Source organism: Filicampus tigris, chromosome 17 (assembly GCF_054856515.1).
Source record: "Filicampus tigris isolate MCC_2025a chromosome 17, RoL_Ftig_1.0, whole genome shotgun sequence".
In the NCBI taxonomy this organism is placed as follows: Eukaryota; Metazoa; Chordata; class Actinopteri; order Syngnathiformes; family Syngnathidae; genus Filicampus; species Filicampus tigris.
Genome location: NC_141233.1, coordinates 6,671,907 through 6,691,260, shown reverse-complemented (window position 1 = coordinate 6,691,260; position 19,354 = coordinate 6,671,907). Strand labels below are relative to the sequence as shown.

Sequence of the window (19,354 nt, the reverse complement as noted above, 5' to 3'; positions counted from 1 at the left end):
TTTTTGGAATGTGGGAGGAAACCGGAGTGCCCGGAGAAAACCCACGCAGGCACGGGGAGAACATGGAAACTCCACACAGGGAGGCCGGAGCCGGGATCGAACCCACGACCTCTGAACTGTGAGGCGGACGTGCTAACCAGTAGACCACCGTGCCGCCATATATATATATATATATATATATATATATATATATATATATATATATATATATATATATATATATATATATATATATATATATATATATATATATATATATATATATATATATATATATATATATATATATATATATATATATATATATATATATATATATATATATATATATATATATATATATATATATATATATATATATATATATATATATATATATATATATATATATATATATATATATATATATATACACACACATGCATGAAATTACTTAATAATAAAATTGTAAAGAATATTATAAAAAATGTCCATTCATGAATAAAACGGGTAAGTATGTTTTGTGCCATATTGTAAAAAGAAACGTATTAATTTATATTGATTTTGTGATTAAAATGTGGAAAATATTTATTCAATCGTCCCTTAGTTAAAGTTCTCAAATTAAATGAATATACATTAAAATAATGCCTAAGACATGAATGTATTATTTATATTGGCAAATTATGAATTAAACTGACATTATTAATTAAAATTGACATTTATTGACTTATCTCCTGATCAACTTAAATGGAAACATTTTTGTGCCAAAAGTCAACAGATATAAAGTAAATAAAATACACAATAAAACATTGAATATAATAAAGTATTAATTTAACAAAATACTTTTTAAATCTATGAAACTTTCCCTTAATAGATTCTAATGTGAATGTGTGTTTCTATGCCAAAATGAAATAAGTGTACATCATTCTAGAATTTTTTTTAATAAGTAACCACCTTCAAAAGCCTCAAATATCCCTCTTTACTTGAAACAAACATCAGCGGAAGTCTCAACATCACAAAATGTTTTTTTGTCAATATTGTGTAATTTGTGGTGTAAACCATCAAAGAGTCATAAGACAATTAGGCACGTCACAAGTCTTAAGGATGTGGGACTCATAAACGCCTCCCATCCCCAAATGCTTGTTTCAAATGTCCTAAAAATACAATATACAGAGCATGTTTTTCTTGCTAAGCAAAAGCAGATGTAACCTTTCAACTGTTTGGCTGAGATGCCCCAAATTCCTTCTGATGATAACAAAGAGAAAGGGGGTCAGGTTTTGATAAATCGGGGTTATTTGCGGAAGACATAAACATGTGTCTCCTTGAAATGAGGAATCCAATCGGACTGCCAACCCCCCTTTTAAGGCATTTCCCTTAGAAGAGCGGGAAGGAGGGAGTGAGACCATGAAGGGAAGGGGGGCTGGGGGGGCGGAGTGGCCCTGCAGGATGTTCTCACAGGATGCTGGAACAAGCAGTCCGAGTCGAGCGGCATGAGGAGGAAGAAGGGAAAAGAGTCAGCTGAGAGGAGCATTGGGGATTCCAGTGGTCGTGCGGTCTCTGTCGATCTGGTTTTGGTGGTGTTGGAAGGCGGGGTGTACACACAAGGGGCTCAGGATGTGAAATCAACGTGGTCAGGACACGCTGCAAAGACAAATCGTCTGCTAGGAGTCAGGTACATGTTGGTTCTGGATTGTGTGACACCATGTAAAATGTAAAGTCTTGATCATTTATGGATAAATAATCACTGATACAGGTCAATCATGTACAACATCAAAAACAAGATGAATCGTTCTTGTCAAGAATTAAGTCAGAGCTAATTGACTGATACTTGATTTTACTGGGACTCCAGCCCAGAAACCTCACTTGGACTCTAGTTCTTAGGCTTTGGACAGCAGGTCTTAGAATTGATTGGGATTCTATCCCTCAAAGACATGAGACACGTCTCCACATCCAGCTCAATTAGGATTTGAGGCCCTAATTCTAGACTTTGACTTGGGCTTTCGTTTCAAGTCTTACGACTAGACTTGACCCGGATGTGAGTTGAAAACTTGAGACTTGACGTAGACACTAGCTTGACCTTTGACAGCAATTGAAAGAGTTGTCTGTGAGTCCATCTTGGAGAATTAGGACTTGAATTTGACTCCAGTTTATCATTTAGAGACTTTACCACAACTCCCCGGCAGAGACTTGACTTTCATTCAAGACTTAACCTGGACTCCATCTCAGAAACATGGTTTTGGACTTGGACATGTTGAAAAAATTGAAACCTGACAGCTTGCTTGGGGACCTGAGACTTGCCTTATATTGCAGCTCTAAAGCGTTGTTGAAAGTTCTGAGACGCTGCGTGGACTCCACTTCAAAGATTTGAGACAGACTTCAGTGTAAAGTCTCGAGAAGACCGATTTGGAACCGAGCTCAGAAACGTGGTCTTTGACTCAGATATGAAGTCAAACAGATGAATGCCTGTCAGGTATTCAAGCTCCAATACCTGAGACTTTCTTCATCCTCCTGCTCTAAGGACATATTCAAATTTACTCAAAGAGATGAATTTGATTTGTGTTGAAAACTTTGAGCTTCCACTTCACATTTCATTTTCATTTTGTCTACTCATACATGAGCATATCCTGCCTATGGGCATGGGCTGTGACTGCAGAGTAACGACTCCCACGTTGACAAACTAGAACCTGTTTTTTTTTTTCCTTCAGAGATTTCCTTTAAAGACTGAGTGACATCACAATGCTCTTTGATTAAATTTGCAAATTCATTGGCTTTCTGTAGAACCAGCTTTTAAAAAGAAAACAAAAAAAGCCCCTGTTGTTTGGGCATAAATAGCTCAGTCAAAGGTCAGCACAGGTCTACTTCCTCTTGGCCTTCATTGCGAAGGCCCGATCACTTCCAGCATGCATCCTGCGCCTGTGCACGCGTCCGCTGATGATGTCCTTGTCCCACAGCAACATGGCCACCTTCCCGCTGCTCTTCACGCTTCTGCTCAGCTGCGTAGTGGCGGCGGTCCACCCTCCTCGCCATCGCCCTTCGTGCCACATTGTAAGTAAATGGTTACTCCCTTTCTAGCATTTGTTGAGTGGAAGCGCATTCCTTATATTTTAATGTAAATAAATAAGGAGGAGTGGGTTTATTTGGACACGTTGCACATGGCAACAGGGATGAGATTCCTAATCTGCTTGAGCTGTTTCATTTATTTGACTTCACTCTGGAGAGATTCCTGGCGAATCACGTTTGACTTTTTGGCCCAGGTTTCCCAGTATATGTTGTACAACACTGAGATTACTGACAATAGTGTAGTGCTGTTGTAATTGGGTGACAAACTGGCAATGTAAGTCAGCCCCTTCCTGTTTTATGATCGTTTGAAGGAATTACTCCGAGGAGTCTTAGGTAAGTGACGAGAAATTGAATCACACATGGGTCATAAGTGAAAGAAAAGTTCGTATTGAGTGACTGAATCATGATTCGGGGTGACTACAAGCTAGTAAAAATGTTTTTGGAAAGGTTTTTACGTTTTAGTATCGAAATGAAAAACATGATAGAATAGCAAAAACATGGCGTGAAGAGACAGAAGTTGGGGATGGCAATCAATCAATCAATCAATCAATCAATCAATCAATCAATCAATCAACCAACCAACCAACCAATCAATCAATCAATCAATAAATCAATCAATCAATCCTAATCCCCTTACTCAAAGCCTTTACCCCTCACATCCACTTTGGGACCCATTTTTAATTTTTTGATCTTATTTTCTCAAATGTTTCCATTTTGAGCCTCCAAGAACCTTCTAAAATGAGCCCTCTGAAATTTACGTTCTTGTTATTTTTGGAAGCTACAGACTCGAACCACTCATCACTTTCGGTTCAAACTAAAGTCCAATCAACCAATCAAAGCCCCGCCATACAAAATATAGAGAAGAAAATGATGGATGGAAGGTACAACCAATCACTAAACGTGCTAACATAATCCACTTAAGGTTCTTAAATCCTTTTGGTATTCCCTGGGGTTCACTAAAAAGTGGAGAGGACCTTTTACACGGTAGGTAGCCTTTGTTTATGTCAGCCCGTAAGCATTGAGCAGCTTTTCATCAAAACCGCAAGTATTCAGAGAATCTGAAAGGCCTTAGTGAGAAATTGGAGATGGAGACAGTTTTATGGGCTGTTTTTGGACCGGACGGGGCGACGGGTGGGTGGTGGTGAGCGGTGGGTGGTGGGGGTCCTCTGGCCATATGTTTTCAATTATAAACTCCATAGGTCTAATATCTATAGATTAGGCCAAGGGAGAGAAAGTTACCAACAAAGAGGTACTTTTTAACTGAAGGTAATTAAGGTACTTTTTTTTGCGGTACTTCTTTCTGGAATTTCCCTTGTGATTTATCTGAAAGATCTTGGCTGGAGCAGCTGAGAAACAGTCGTATGGTGTTATGCCTCTAAACAGCAAAACAACGAATTTACCAAGAATTGAGGTTTTTATTGGACTGATGAACGGTCATAAACCTCTTCACATCACGTGCCTCATAAATCACAAGTACACTTTGAACATGTTTTGGTATTTTCTCGACATGATCTCACCAACATGCTGTGTGTGTTTGTCTCTACTGGCAGGTGGGTACGAGCGTGGTCTGCAGTGATTTGAGCCTCACCAGCACCCCCGCCGACCTCCCGTTGGGCGTCCAAGCACTGGACCTCTCACACAACCAGCTGCGGAATCTCAGCCGCAACACCCTCGCCGGCCACACAGGGCTGCATCACTTGGACCTGCACGCCAACAAGATCCACTTCATCCAGCCAGGACTCTTTGAGGCCATGCATGACCTCAAAGTCCTGGATCTGTCCGGGAATCATCTCAACATGGTTGCTCTGGCCAAAACTCAAATCGGAACACTTGCCGCCGTGGAGTCTCTGGATCTTTCCAGTAACGGCTTGTACACGGGGATGTCGGACTTTTTTCTCGCCGATTCTCCTTCGCTGGTGGAGCTCTCGCTGAGCAGCAACAGCATCACCAAGATCGCGCAAAACACTTTCAGTGGTGCGTTGTCCCTGAGGAGGATTAACCTCCACAACAACGTCATTTTGGAGATTGAAGACGGCGCCTTTGACTCTCTTGATGGCCTCAGCGAACTGGACTTGTCCAAGAACTCTATCGCTTGCATCACAGACTTCAATCTGAGACACCTGACAGCATTAAACCTCAGCAGGAACAGCCTGGAGCTCTTCCAGAGCACCAGATCAGCCGAGCCGTACCACCTTGGATTTCTGGATCTGAGCGAAAATAAACTGTCTTATTTCCCACTATTGCCCATGAACAACGCGATCCGGCATCTGGACCTGTCGCGCAACCGCCTGCAGAGTGTCAATGTGACGGACATGGCAGAGACAAAGACGCCTGAGACGGTTTTGAAGCACCTGAGACACTTAGACCTAAGTTACAACCAGCTCACAGGCTTGCCGCAGTCCTTCTTTCGCACCATGATGTTGCTGGAAGTGCTGAATGTGAGCAATAACTGCGTCACCTTGTTTTCTGTCACCCACAAAGACCTCCTTCCCGCAGCCAAGATCATCAACCTTAACTATAACACCCTACAGACACTTTCCTTCAGTGAAGGCACTCTGCAAGCTTTGGAGGAGCTCTTCCTGCAAGGCAATGACCTTAGCACCCTTGCGCATCAAATGTTCCAGAGACTTCCAAGTCTGAACCTCCTACAGCTCCAGGAGAACAATCTTCGAGTGTGCCCCTCAGAGACAAAACTAGATCAAAATCCTCCAAGTTGTGTCTCGTTCTCTTCTGTTCCAAAGCTGAAGTTCCTTTACCTTTCTCAGAACAACCTGAAGAGGTTGCCATACAGAGCATTTGCCAACACCTCTCTCAGCCTGCTAGACCTGTCCCTCAACCCCGGCATGGAGATGCACCAAGACTCCCTGGCTGGTCTGGAGCACTCCCTGGTCCAGCTCCTTCTGAGGGAGAACAACATTTCCCATCTGAACACGGACATGTCCTCGTTGAGGAGCCTGAAACTGGTCGACCTGTCCACCAACCAACTGACCAGCCTCCCTGCGTGGAACCAAGAGCTGTCCATCGAGACGCTCAACTTGCAGAACAACAGCTTGGTCACCTTGGAGCGCACCACCATGGCAGCGTTGGAACACTCACTGAAGACGCTCTACGTGGGTGACAATCCGCTCAGCTGCTGCGGGAACCTGGACTTAGTGCGCCTGCTGCAGCACTCAGCCGTCGTAGTGCCCGACATCGAGGCAGCGACATGCATTCCCCGCGAGGGCTTGGAACCAGTCAACATCGAGAAGGTGACTCAGGAAATGTGTCGAGGACGAAAGAAGGCCAAATACATCGTCGTCATCGTTGTGATTGTGTTCTTGGCGGGGATTGCCTTGGGACTGCTGGTGAAATACTGCAAGTCGAGGAAGGGGAAGCCTGTCCGAAGATTTAGCGCCTGAAGGATAATTCACTTTGAAGAAAGTGGATTATATACATACCGATTCTTGAGTTAAGATCTGATTTCTTTAAATGCCAGAGATGGTGTTCACTTCACATGTAAGGATTGCGGGGTAGCACATGCTCAAATTCAGCCCAATTATGTAACCTGCTTAAAATTCAGTTCGAAAAAAAACCTTCCAAGGTATTAACTTTTAAAAGTCCAGATTACTTTAATCTTGTGCCAGGATCTAGCAGCCATTTGAGCGGCCTTCTACGAATAATGTCTTAATCATAGACACCTTTTTGCTTTCAATGTGAAACCAAATAGAAAATCAGCTTTAAGTTTACGGTCGCCACTTACTTTATTGCCGATTGATAAATATTGGCATAAAAGTGGAATTTTACGATTGATATTGTTCAAAATAAATGAAAATGAATTATCAAATTGAACAGCTGGAGAAAAGGAACACCTGGATGGACATTTTGGACTAGTGGTTAGCTATTACGGACACTCGCTTGAAAACAAAGCTAACAACACTACAAACGCTCATTAAAATAAAAATAAAAATAAAAAACAAGAGTGGGTGAAGTATGCCGTCATAATCAGAGTCAGGCGACCGATCCTCTTATGACTTGTAGTTTTGCACTTTACACTTACGCTTGTTTTTTGTGTCATTTTGTGAACACTAAAGACAAATTCTAAAAAAAAAAACTTTCAGAATTTATTTTTATATCAGCCATTGAACATTTTTAAACTATTGGACTGAGCACTCGCAATAATAAGAACTGTGACACTTTTTTACCATGTGGAACAATTTTGTTATAAAAATGAAGGTAATTTCATAACATGATGTACACTGCCAAAATGTGTGATTAAATATATCTGTGAGAACACTTTCGTCTTCTCTTTTTGTCAGTTACTGAGACAAAATCGCCTGGATTTGTACTAGAATGCTAAGCGCTAACGTTAGCGCTGGAGTCTGTGCTTGCTGCGACATGTTTTCCGTGAAGGCAAACAAAATTCAAAGTATTTCTCAAACAGTTTGCGCAGAGCCTTGGTCTTTGTTTATGGAGACTAGCATGGTTGCTAACTGACCAACTAAATATTGTGTAAACAGATGCGATACTAAGCGCGACGCTAACGTCAAAGTGGCTCGTTGAAGGCGCTGCTTCATGACAGGAAAGACGAGATGGAATCTAGTCTATTTTTAGCCGTAATAAACACAATCAAATGTCTAGACTTTTTTGTTTATGCTGTGCTCACAAGTGGTCTTAATCTGTTGATTCAATAGCATAAACACACGCAATGGTGTTTATTAGCAACACAACAATAAACAACAATATGATGACAATAATAATGATGAGAAATATTTGAGTGAAAGTCCAACATTGTGTTTAGAGGCAGGTCCAAGGAGGTTCAGAAGAGGCCCTAGGGGAGGTTAATTTGAAGCAGGCCTCAGTCACTCACTTTCCGACTCTTTGTTGTTCTCTGTGAGCTGCCGGTGAGTCATGGTGACGCTCAGCAGTCCACTTAAGTCTCAATGAGATAAAAAAAAAAAACTCGTTAAAAAAATCTGTGACTACACAGGAACTCACAAACAGACACTAATCCAGAACAACGGAGAATTTTGCTAATTGGCCACGAGCGTGTCCACGAATCTCCATCAGATGGCGCCTGAGACGTCAGTGAGTATTTTTAGCAAAGATAAGCAGATCAACAGCAACAACAATGACTTGAATGACTTCAATTTCACACTGACAGCTTTTTGGCATTCAGCACAATTACACTCACGCACACGCGCACACACTTAATTGGCTAAACATGGATGTCTACTCACTACTAAACAATGGACTTACCACCACCAGGCTAATCATTTCTATGAACAAGTATTGCCGATGCAGCAACACAATAATAATATTTGTAGCTTTTAATTGTTAACTTTCCGGGCCCTGCTTCTTGCAGTAGTCAACTTAGATAAGATCCAGAATATCACCAGCAACCCTCACGCCTTGGACAAGTACTATAAAACAATGGATGGATTGATAGTTTACTTTGATATTTATTTCTGTTTAATTAGGATTGTATTTCCATTTAAACATTTTGTTTAATGAAGTTTGCAGTTTTTAATTAGATATCTATTATTTGATTATTATTTTTAATTGGTTGATAACTGTATTTTTTATTTTTTTTAAACAAAATGTTAGTTTTACTGAATTTATTATTATTTATTTGATTAAATTACCATTTTATTATTTCACTTGAATAAAATATATTACATATACATTTGTTTTTATTTGATACGTTTTTTAAAACATGATATATAATAGCTGAATTCATTGAACTGATTATATTTTACCATTAACTTCTTTTTAATTGAGTTTGGAGTTTTCATTTGAATTTAACAAATGTGTGGAAAATTATTAATAGCAGTTTGTATATACTTGAAAAATATCACATAATAGAGTATAGTATATTTGTTTTTAATCCGAAAGTAATGAATAAACACACACAAACAGTTCTGGTAAAAACATAACTATTTTATAAAGAACATTTTGAAATATTTCATAATTGGGTGAATAGAAAATATTTGCAAAATTTAGCTATATAATTCAATACAATCTAAATACTGTATATTTTTAAATCAGATCCGTACTGAAAAATAATGTGTACTGTAACACATTGTAAATAACACATTTAACACAAAGTGCTGCAAAAACATCCCGTGGTGATAACGAGATAATAAACAGATGATTAATTGTGTGAAGATGCACAAAGCAGCGTGTTAATTCAGCGCGCGTGCGTGAGTGTATGCATGTGTGTGAGTGTGCATGTGTGTGCATGAACCACCCCACTGAAGGTGACTTTGTCTCCCGCGCTTGCCTGTGCCCCTCAAGAGCACACCACCTTGACAATCAGCCTCGAGAACCCCCCCCCCCCCCACACACACACACACAAATTGTTAGAAATAATCTGTTCCAGGGTCAAACTGTCACCACCATAACACGTTTATGTAACAGCACGGGTAAAGGTAAAAGGTAAAAGCAAAGTAAAGTATAACTACTCAACCTTTGATGACATGGAGACAGGAAGAGGCGTCTTTGAGACAACTGGAACAAACAAAAGTGTGATGTTTGATTAACTGCATTTATTACCATTCGGAGCTTTTTGACTAATATATATTATTTAAAAGAAATATTATAGAAAATAACATTTTATGTAATGTATTAGGATAATTTTTAATACTTAAGGAAGTGCAAATTAAGCGATGTAGAATATGAATGGAATTATTTCATATTCATGACGTCTTCAGTTGCACGTCATATGACCACCAGAGGGCAATACAGACGCGGCTGACTCCATATGCCGTATGCCGTCATCAGTTTCAACAGTTTCACTGAACAAGGCATTGTGTTTGTCATCTGAATGCACACGTTTTCTTATTTTTTCTGGCATGATGTTTAGTCTTAAATCCTGACCTTTCGACACGCTTCCTCGAACGGGAAACGCCGCGTCTTCTGACGACAGGCGGCCTGGATGGCGTCCAAGTGCAACAAAAACAGAAACCACCTTTCATGTCCTCGGGACTATTAACTTCTTCCAGTCTTTGTCTTGTTTGCTGTTTAAAGGGTGCAAGGATTACAGACTATAATGAAAAATCTATACATCTAATGCGCAAGGCGTGTGTGTGTTGACATTTGCAGCAGCAGGTGCGAGTAATTTTATCATGATGTGTCCCAGCGGTGTTGCCGCATGACCATTCTGCGAGCCATTAAAAAAAAAAAAAAAACACAATATAGGGCAAAATAATGAGACTAATGAGATTAATACTACGATAAAAAAAATCGTATGGGCAAAGGAGCAAGTGCAGAAAATTAAAATAAAAGACAAATAAAAATAACATAAAATTCAATAAAGATATTTCTAAAAAAAGAAAAATAATACCATAATTTTTTCCATATGGCTTTAAAAGTGAATGGTAAAATTACAACAAATGAAAAGAAAACATATGATTTAACATTGGACAAACTTTTGATGCAACAGAGGATTGATTTTTTTTTTTCTTTTTTAGGATTTACATATTCGCAGTTTGCACGCACGGCATGCCCAGTTTTAGCAAGAACGTCGTACACTGACACATGCAGTCATGCACCTCCCTCAAAGTGTGCTTGGATGAGTGTGGTGCGGAAGAAGGCGAGTGCAGCCGTTGTAGGAGTACACAGAAAGCACTGCTTTTATTGGACTGCACTGGACCGGACCAGGTGGGACGCCACCGGGTAAAAGGGGTTGGGTTGGGAGGGATGGTGGCGATATGGGGATTGGCAGCCATGGTTAAGGCAACACACAAAGAGCATGCAGATATACAGTCACAGAGGAAGGACATCATGGTATTGCTTGTCAAAGTCTCGCTCCAAACATCCAAATTGTACAAAAAGGAAGAAAATAGGCTTCTCGCGCTAAGGAAAAATACACGTTTGTTTGTTTTTAAAGTTGTCCCTCCCTCCTACAAAGAATATTCTAATACAAGAAAATAAATATAGCAAAACAAAATGCTAGAGAAAAATAAAAAATAATTTAAAATAGCTCTTTTTCTTCTTCTTTTCATATATGTTCAATAGTTCTCTTTCCTATTCACAAATGGCACAACATTCTTTCGAAACAAAAAGAAGACAGAAGGATAAAACCCCTGTGACATTCATAGATTCACGTGTTGAACAAAAAGAAGCTTTTGATGCAGCAGATGATTGATTTTTTTTTTTTTCCTTTTTAAGAATTCAGATTCTGATCCGGATTCACAATCAGTCTAAACACAAACTGGACTAAATCTGGTGCTGGTGAGATGATGCTTTAAACGAACACAAATAGAAGCTCAGCTTGATATAAGCCAATAACTGCTTAGAAAACATATTAAAACCCTCCTGTTATGTTCTGGATCAAATTGACCCATTTTAAAGTTTGACATATCCAACCCAAAAGTATATTTTTTTGTTATGAAATGTTTTCTGCTTGTCTTAAAAGTGTTATCAACACGTACAATTTCACATATTTGCAATGCAATACATAATGGAGGTAATAACCCCCCCTCCCCCCAATTTCTCACACTTTAGGATAATGAAACATGACTCCAGGTCAAATTGACCCATTTTAAAGGTAAAGAAATACAATTCAAATAAATGAAAGTACTTTTTCAACGTCTATTGGGATTAGAAAATTTAACAAATACTATAGAAAAGTAAATAAAGGGAAAATTTAACAAATACAATAAAAAAAGTAAATAAAGTTTATAGTTATTCAGTCTCTTGATACTCAATTAAAAGGTGGCTTGGATCAAAATGACCAACTTGCAAATCAAACTAACCTTAAAAGTAAAAATGTGTTGGGATGTTTTCTTTTTCATTTCTGACACTTTGGCTCTTTAAAAATACTGTGGGTCAAAATGACCCAATTTAAAATCGAATAAATACAAAAAAATAGTTAAAAGTAGTTACAATGAATTTTAGGATTTTCTTTACTGTTTCTGACACTCAAATCGCCAAAGTAGCTAGGGTCAAAATGACCCATAAAAAAATAATAAAGCAAATACAATAAAATATAAATAGGTTCTAAAATGTAAAATTTATTGGACACTTTGGGATCAGTAAACAGCATTGGGTCAAACTGACCCCTTTTAAAGATAAACAACTATAATAAAGTTGAAAGTCTATTCATTTTTTGTAACTTTTAGATAATTTGAGGTGGCCTGGATCAAAATGACCCAATTAGAACTCAAACAAATGCAATAAAAAAAATCATTTTGGACACCTTTGGAACATTAAATATGGCCCGGGTCATGTATTTTATAAATACAATAAATAAAATTGTAGTAAAAAAACAAAGAAAAAAAACAAAGTTCGATTTTTTTCCCATTTTGTTTTACACTTACGAATCATTGAACATGCCTTGGGTCAAAATGCCCCAAAAACAATATCACTGTTCCTGAGAAACAAGTGTAACAGGAGGGTTAAGTGCGAATTTAAGTGTTTAGTTTAGGTGGTTTCCCATCTGTAGTTAGCTTTTTCTGGTCAGAATCAGTTGATAAATTTGTAAACTTGGTCCACAAGCCCTCCGGGTTCGGTTCATAAAAATTCTGAGTCTACTATGACACGGCTTGTGCACTCTCTTCTCTGATTGGTCACAAGAATGTTAACAGGAAGTGGGCTTTTGAGAGTGTTTTTTTTTTTGGGGATGACTTTATTAACTACGTGGACAAGCTATTGCTGGGCTAAATTATGCCAGCAAATAGCCAAATGTGCATTATCACCTTTCCCTAACAAAAAAGGCAGAAATATTACACGTGTATGACAACATACTAACCGCTAGCATGCCAACCCTAAGACGTTCCAGTTAAGTGTACTGTCTAGTACACGGTTTACGTGCTAGTTGCTGACGCTATCGCAAGCTGATTTGGCTGATTTGGTTGGCTGAACCATACTGAGGGTGGGGGGGAAACCAATTGGATTAAAGCAAACTAAAGGGTGCGAATGTAAAATGACTATTTTAGGCTAAACTACATTGATTTCTTTGCTTTAAAACCTGAAAAATGTAGTTGATTAAAGGTAAAATTATGCAAAAGTCAAAGGCAAATTAACTTGCAATACCACTTTGGGCCGCTAGGGAGCATGAGTGAGTCACCGACTTGAGACCGGTTGTCTTAAAAAAAGCGCATAATGACGTTAGCATTTCAACCTGGGAGCGCTTTGTTGTGAAACGCTACTGATGACAGGGTGAAGTCGAAATTGTCCGAAATCCAGAAGTGCCATCTATTCATTTAACAGTCCACATGTATTATTCTCCTTTTTTTTCTGTCGTTCACAATCCTCATGTATATTCCTCAAATGACTTTCTTCGGGCTATAGTGCTACCTGTTGAAGATGTTTTCAAGTGGTCTGAGATTTCTGTTTTTAAAAACAGATGTCACATGACCACAATCCCTTGAGGAAAAATATGTAAAAATTAAAGAATCGAAAAAAGATCGGAACATGATCTGAACTTCACAGCCACTAGCAAGTCCAAAGTAGTGCACGACAATTAGCTTAGCATCTACTCAACACTGGAGGCGAAGGCCACCTGTCTACATTTGGCTAGGAAGCTAAGATGCTAGGAAGGAGAGGGCGTGGTCGCCACACTGTAAATATTGTATGATATCGGTTTGTGTACAGTAAGAAGACGTTGTGATAGGTGAAACTCAAGTCCATCAACCGCCTATGCCACCGCACCACCTCACTACTACATGCTACGATCTCTCTGGTCTACTTGGGTAAATGTCAAAGGTTATCATTCTTGTAGCCAGCAGTAATAATGATAATAATAATAGCCTCCTCGTGGAAGGAGCGCATACAGGAGTGTCGGGGGGCGTATACGGGAGCGTCAGGAACGCATAAGGGAGCGTCAGGAACACATATGGGAGCATCAGGAATGCATACAGGAGCGTCAGGAACTCATCCAAGAGTGTTGCACACATATACGGGAGTGGCAGGAACGCATTCGGGAGATTCAGGAACGCATTTTGAGCGCATACGGGAGGGTCCGGAGCGCATACACTCGATCGTTGACGCCTGGTCACATAATCAAACCCTGTTACACCAAACCTGCTTTAAGTGAGTGTGGGATCCGTTCAGCAGCAACGCGCCGTTTTTAAACATTTCGTGTGATTAGCGGAGCACATCCACAAAAAAGAAAAAAATACAGGACGTGAAAATTGGGCCCACGCAGCTGATTGGTCCCGGCATTATGGTCATGTGACCACACCGAGTGCTCAGTAGTCGTCCAAATGTGGAAGTTCCTCGACATATTTATATATATATATATATATATATATATATATATATATATATATATATATACATATATATATATATATATATGTATATATATATAAATATATATATATATACACACACACACATATATCTATATCTACATATATAAAAATATAGATATATGTATGTGTATATACATATATATGTATATATATATAAACATATATATATATATATATGTACATACATATACATATATACATATGTATATATATATATATATATATATATATATATATATATATATATATATATATATATATATATATATATATACACACACACACACAAACACAAACACAGGATATATATTTATATAGATATTTTAGCGGTTGCTTGCGGAATCTTTTAATTTCTATGCAAAAAAAATAAAACATTGGTCGAGTTATCGAGACATTATTTTTAACCATTTCTCTTAAAACCCCTGAGATAACCACAGACGTCCTTCAGTACAAAAACAGCAGTCTTCTTTCAAATGCACAAATTGTCGGACAAACTTCCTCGACTCTACGTGGGAGTTTAGACTCGTTAACCTAGCCACGTCGTCTGCTGGCTAAAGTAAATGGAACACGAAGTTGGACGTGCTAAATGCTGCCCTCTAGATGCTGTTAACTGGCACTGCTCAATGTTGAAAACGCACCACTTTGATGGTAGGGCGTTAAAAATGGCAAAACTCGTCCATATATCCTTCGTCCAGGCACTCTAAAAAATGATTAAGGTGACACATTCACGTTGATTGTTATAAGTCGTATTGGGCGATAGCTGATTGGTTGGTGATTGTTTGGCTTGGGGGGGTCTTTGAGGGGAGGGGGGTGCGACAGAAGGCACAAAGTTTATTCCAGGCAAACAAACGGAATTTTGATTAAGGAAGAATGGTTTTGTTGTCTTTTTTTATTTAACTCCAACCGCTCTTTTATGTGGAAATGACGAAGCTTCTTTTTTTCATAAACCAGCCAGTGCTAATAACGCTACTTGCTTGCTAGTTGTGCTTTCCGCCACCACCTGCAATTCGAAGAAGACCCTGAAACCAGCCTCGATAAAGATATTTAAAAGAATGCCCCAAAGACTACGACAACAAAGTCTTTTAACGCGCAGAAATCGGATAAAAAAACGGACGCCTGTTTCCTATTTCGGTTCGGAACTTAGCGGTGAGACGCGAGGAGGCTAGTGGCTACATTCAAAGAATGCTCAGGGCACAGGTGGAGCGAGTGGGCTAGCGAGAGCGCTAGCATGTCTGCGGTGCGCCCGGGGTCTTTAAGACGCCATGACGCTCCGCCTCAGCAGGTCTTCGTTCCCAGAATGCAACTGCGCCAGGCGGAGTTTGCGTGCTCCACCAGGGCGTGTGTCCAAATCACTCTGCTCACCGTCGGAAAAGTAGCCGTCGCCGTGGAGCAAATGCTGGTCCTTGGCCTCGGACGCTGCACCGCCGCCCCCCCGCCCTCGGGATTTCACTTGGCGGGAGATGCGTAGCCGCGGGGACGGCGCGGCGGGCGGCGGCCTTGACGAGATGCCGTTGCTGCCCCACGGCCCGCCATCCTCCGAGATGTGGCAGGAGTCCATTTTGGAGATGGGCGGCTGCAGGTCGGAACTCCTGGTGTGGTGACGGTGGAGGTGGTGATGGTGGAGAACCCTGGAGGAACCTCGGGACCCCTTGCGGGCGCCGTGCTTTTCCTCCGCGCCGCTGGTCGCCCAAGTGCCCTTCGCGGCGGAAGCTCCGGACCCTGAGCCGGTGGACAGAAGTGTCCGCGGCGCCGGCGCGGTGCCAGAGGCGGGCGTGTGTCCGCGGGCGCGGGGCTTGCAGCTGCCTCGGGATTTGCGACCCAATTGGGGCGTCTTCCACGTGGACGCCATCGAGTTTTCCATCATCAGATTGAGCAAGCTCTCCTCACCCTGCAGGAGCTGCAGGACAACCAAGGAAGTCGGTAAATTTAGCGTTAGGGCTGTTTGATTTTGCCTAATAAGAAAATCCCGATTATTTTCTCTCAAACCCGATTTTACGATTACGATTTCTTTGTAAGATAAAAAATAATGAAAAATGAAGTATTTATTTAACTTAATTTTTCTTTCTTTGAACTCAAAATGCCAGTCAATTTAACTTCACACACACAGAACAATCCATTGGGATTAACAGCATTTTACTTACACAATAGATTTCAGATGTGTTCTTAATTAAACCAATAATGAAACAAGAAAGTGCATACACCATCTGAAACGAAATCATCAACATGAGTCTGTAAACCAAACAGTCTGTCAGCAAGTCATTTTGCCAACCAGCTAGTGACTAGCCTTTCACCTTTCTCCCTGGTCTTACTTAAACATAAATCAATGATTAGTGCAAAACTGTCACTCAATAATACAATGCACTGTCAATCTTAAGTAAGGATGCATAGTCCGGCTGGACCAGAGGTAAAAAAAAAAAGGGACGCCTTTCAGACGTTGAGTAATTTGCTCACGGGTTGTATTGTACACGCGGGGCACACACTACACTACAGATCAATTTTCTCCCGATTTATTAACTAAACGCTCACTTGCCTGAGCAAATAGCAGAATCGCCGGTAGCCTTGGATGTTGTCGTTGTTTCGGACTGCGCGCTCGTGGGAGGAAGCGGAAATGCAGAGGAAACTACGGTGGCTTAGATACACCAAAAATAACAAAATCGAACATGCCGATTTGAACGTTTTTAACATCGTTTTATACAGAAAATTCGGTTACGGTTCAAAATCGCTTAATCGAGCAGCTCTATTTAGCGTTGTCGTCAAATGAAAATGGCCGACTTCCTGTGTGTTTTCGGGCATGGGTTTTTGAGATCTTTTTGGTGGGTCTACTCGTGAAAGACATGGCGAATAAACTTCATGTTCCTTAGCGAAACTTGGCTGATGCGTCTCAAATGTAAATGTATTCGGGGTTTAAGTTGGGGCCTTTGAAAAGTATTCGGATACTTTTGGACTGTTACCTGGTCAGAGAGCAGGCTACCACTCTTGTCCCGGTGCTGCGGACCCAGAGCCCACTTGCTGAGCATGTCGTCGGCCGTGATCTGCACAGATTGAGCCAGCCAGCTGTCGAACAATGAGTTGTCCAAGGGGAAGGACTTGGACAAACCTACGGAGACACAACACAAGGTTTCATATCAAAAATGTGCAGTGAATTCTGCTTCCGCTGTGTAAATCTTCAGGAATGATGTGCCAAGTAGGACAGCAGGAGGTGCTGTTTGGGTGGCTGTGATGCCACTGAGCCTCCACACAAACGCGTGCACATAAACACACACATTTGTTTCCATGACGCAGCATGCCTCTGCAGGAGCAGCGAGGGAGGCGGAAAAATGAGCAGGAAGGCAAACACGCCACCGTGGAAATGATGTGACGCATGTTCATATGCAACATTACACAGGGACAAATAAGAAATGAATGAAAATGGACAGAATGACATGTTCGCTTTGAGAGCTCCACAGGCTTGTGCCCAGGCCTGCTAGGATTGTTGCCCACCCAAGAGGTGCCTCAACTGGGACACTCATGCTTTAGCAAGACACCCACCCCCAAAGTCTCATTCTTTTTTAAATATTTAATTTTCATTATAAGCACTCCAGACGAAAATGCACAGGATTGCTGGTACGCTTACGTTTACCAAGACACCCCCAAAGCTTGGGTCTCAAAAAAAAATATGAGAGAGTGTGGGACACTCATTTTTTTATAAAAATAAGCGCTCCAAACAAAGTGCCTTAAAGCGGAAGTCAACCCAAGCATATTTTTTTCAAGAATATGTTCCCAGCAGGCCCACTTGTTGAAACACGGCATTCTGATTAATTTTGGGTTTGTGGAATATAAGTTAAGTAGCAAAATGCACTTGTTTTTAGCCATCCCTGGGGGCGGCCATTTTGTCTTCTGTCGACTGAAAATGACATCACAACTGCTTACAACGACCAATCACAGCTGACCTGTTCTCTGAATCTGAGCCGTGATTGGTCGTTGTGAGCAATTGTGATGTCATTTTCAGTCGACAGAAGACAAAATGGCCGCCCCCAGAGATGGCTAAAAACGAGTGGATTAACAAGTATTCCACAAACGCAATGCCCTGTTTCAACTAGTGGGCTTGCATAAAATATATTTTTTTTTATGCAAAAAAAATCTGGTTCTTAAAAAAAAAAGAAAGAGAAAAAAAAAAAACTCGCTCCTGAGCGATGTGCCCAGGCCTGCTCGGATTGTTGCCTGTAAAAGGGTTTTTATTAGTTTGAGGATTTTAGGGTTCGACTGGGACATATGCTTCACCAGACCAAAGTGTAGTTCTCTTACAGAGTTACGTTTATTAGCGCTCCAGAGAAAAGAACTACAATAGTAATAAGAGTGTTTCAAATAATTTATCAATATACAGTCGAGTTGTAGAGTGTACATGTACCTAGCTCTTTAAGCAGCGAGTCTGACTCCCAGCTCTCCTTTCTCTTGTCAGGACTACTCTTCCTCCTGCTCTCCTTCCCTGCACTCTGCTTCCTCTTTCCTCCTCCTCCCTTCTGGGCTCTCTCTGCGGGGAGACACAATTATATATGATATAGATATTTTGTTTGTTTTTCCTGTATGAGTTAGCCGGAAATGTTCGTGCAGTCCCGTTAGCATTGGCAGGCTAACGCTAGTCATTCGGGCAAACTTTTTTGATACCACTGAGCAGACGGATGGAATGCGTGATAAAATCACGTGATTGTTTACCCGGATCAGAATTTCCAATATTAACCTTGAGCTGCTTCATCAAGTCGAAATACTGTTTTTTTCTTTTTCTCTATCGTGACAGTTTCAAATGTCCCGCAACCGATTTTTGTCAATATGTTTCCCATTTTCTCACTCTTTTAATTTCCCCAATCTGATTTTTTTCTTTTGTGTGCAATGCAGCTCAGCAAAATGGGGCGCGTGGGGGGGCGGGAAGGGGTGGGGTTAATCTTTTTGGGTTTTCAAGGACAAGAGAGGAAGATTCCCCCAGCAGCTCGTAATCTGCGCACACATCCAACTATATCAGCAGTGCTTTAAAGCACCGTTTTACAAGCTTTTATGTGCATTATTTAAGGCCCGAGCAAGCGGTGCGAAGTCCATCGATTTTA

General features: G+C 40.6%; 2 protein-coding genes and 1 long non-coding RNA gene across 5 annotated transcripts in view; 1 reads left to right on the top strand and 2 right to left on the bottom strand.

The window, feature by feature from the left end:
- Positions 1–1,453: 1,453 nt before the first annotated feature.
- On the top strand, positions 1,454–7,311 carry lrrc32 (leucine rich repeat containing 32). Its single transcript, XM_086012845.1, has 3 exons — positions 1,454–1,651; positions 2,931–3,024; positions 4,590–7,311. The coding sequence occupies exons 1-3, from the start codon at positions 1,470–1,472 to the stop codon at positions 6,435–6,437; spliced, it is 2,124 nt and encodes a 707-aa protein (XP_085868971.1). The 5' UTR covers positions 1,454–1,469; the 3' UTR covers positions 6,438–7,311.
- Positions 7,312–7,612: 301 nt separating this feature from the next.
- On the bottom strand, positions 7,613–14,270 carry LOC147133117 (uncharacterized). Its single transcript, XR_015081886.1, has 3 exons — positions 9,895–14,270; positions 9,485–9,525; positions 7,613–7,954 (listed from the first exon to the last, which is right to left on the bottom strand). It is a non-coding gene; the product is annotated as an uncharacterized LOC147133117 (long non-coding RNA).
- Positions 14,271–14,523: 253 nt separating this feature from the next.
- jade2 (jade family PHD finger 2) overlaps positions 14,524–19,354 on the bottom strand; it is a 47,346-nt gene continuing 42,515 nt past the window's right edge. For 2 of the 3 annotated variants that reach the window (XM_086012955.1, XM_086012956.1), the window contains exons 12-14: positions 18,664–18,786; positions 17,228–17,373; positions 14,524–16,173 (exon numbers count right to left, since the gene is read on the bottom strand). In XM_086012955.1, the coding sequence (XP_085869081.1) occupies positions 15,529–16,173; positions 17,228–17,373; positions 18,664–18,786 (914 nt within the window). In that variant the 3' untranslated portion in view covers positions 14,524–15,528. The remainder of the gene's footprint in view (positions 16,174–17,227; positions 17,374–18,663; positions 18,787–19,354) is intronic. The other variant, XM_086012958.1, reaches the window with a different exon arrangement.

What these genes read in the sequence shown, in the direction of transcription:
- lrrc32 (XM_086012845.1), top strand. Translation starts at nt 1,470, where the DNA reads ATGAGGAGGAAGAAGGGAAAAGAGTCAGCTGAGAGGAGCATTGGGGAT. An exon ending in AATCGTCTGCTAGGAGTCAG is followed by an intron (nt 1,652 to 2,930) that starts GTACATGTTGGT and finishes CTTGTCCCACAG; the next exon opens with CAACATGGCCACCTTCCCGC. An exon ending in ATCGCCCTTCGTGCCACATT is followed by an intron (nt 3,025 to 4,589) that starts GTAAGTAAATGG and finishes CTCTACTGGCAG; the next exon opens with GTGGGTACGAGCGTGGTCTG.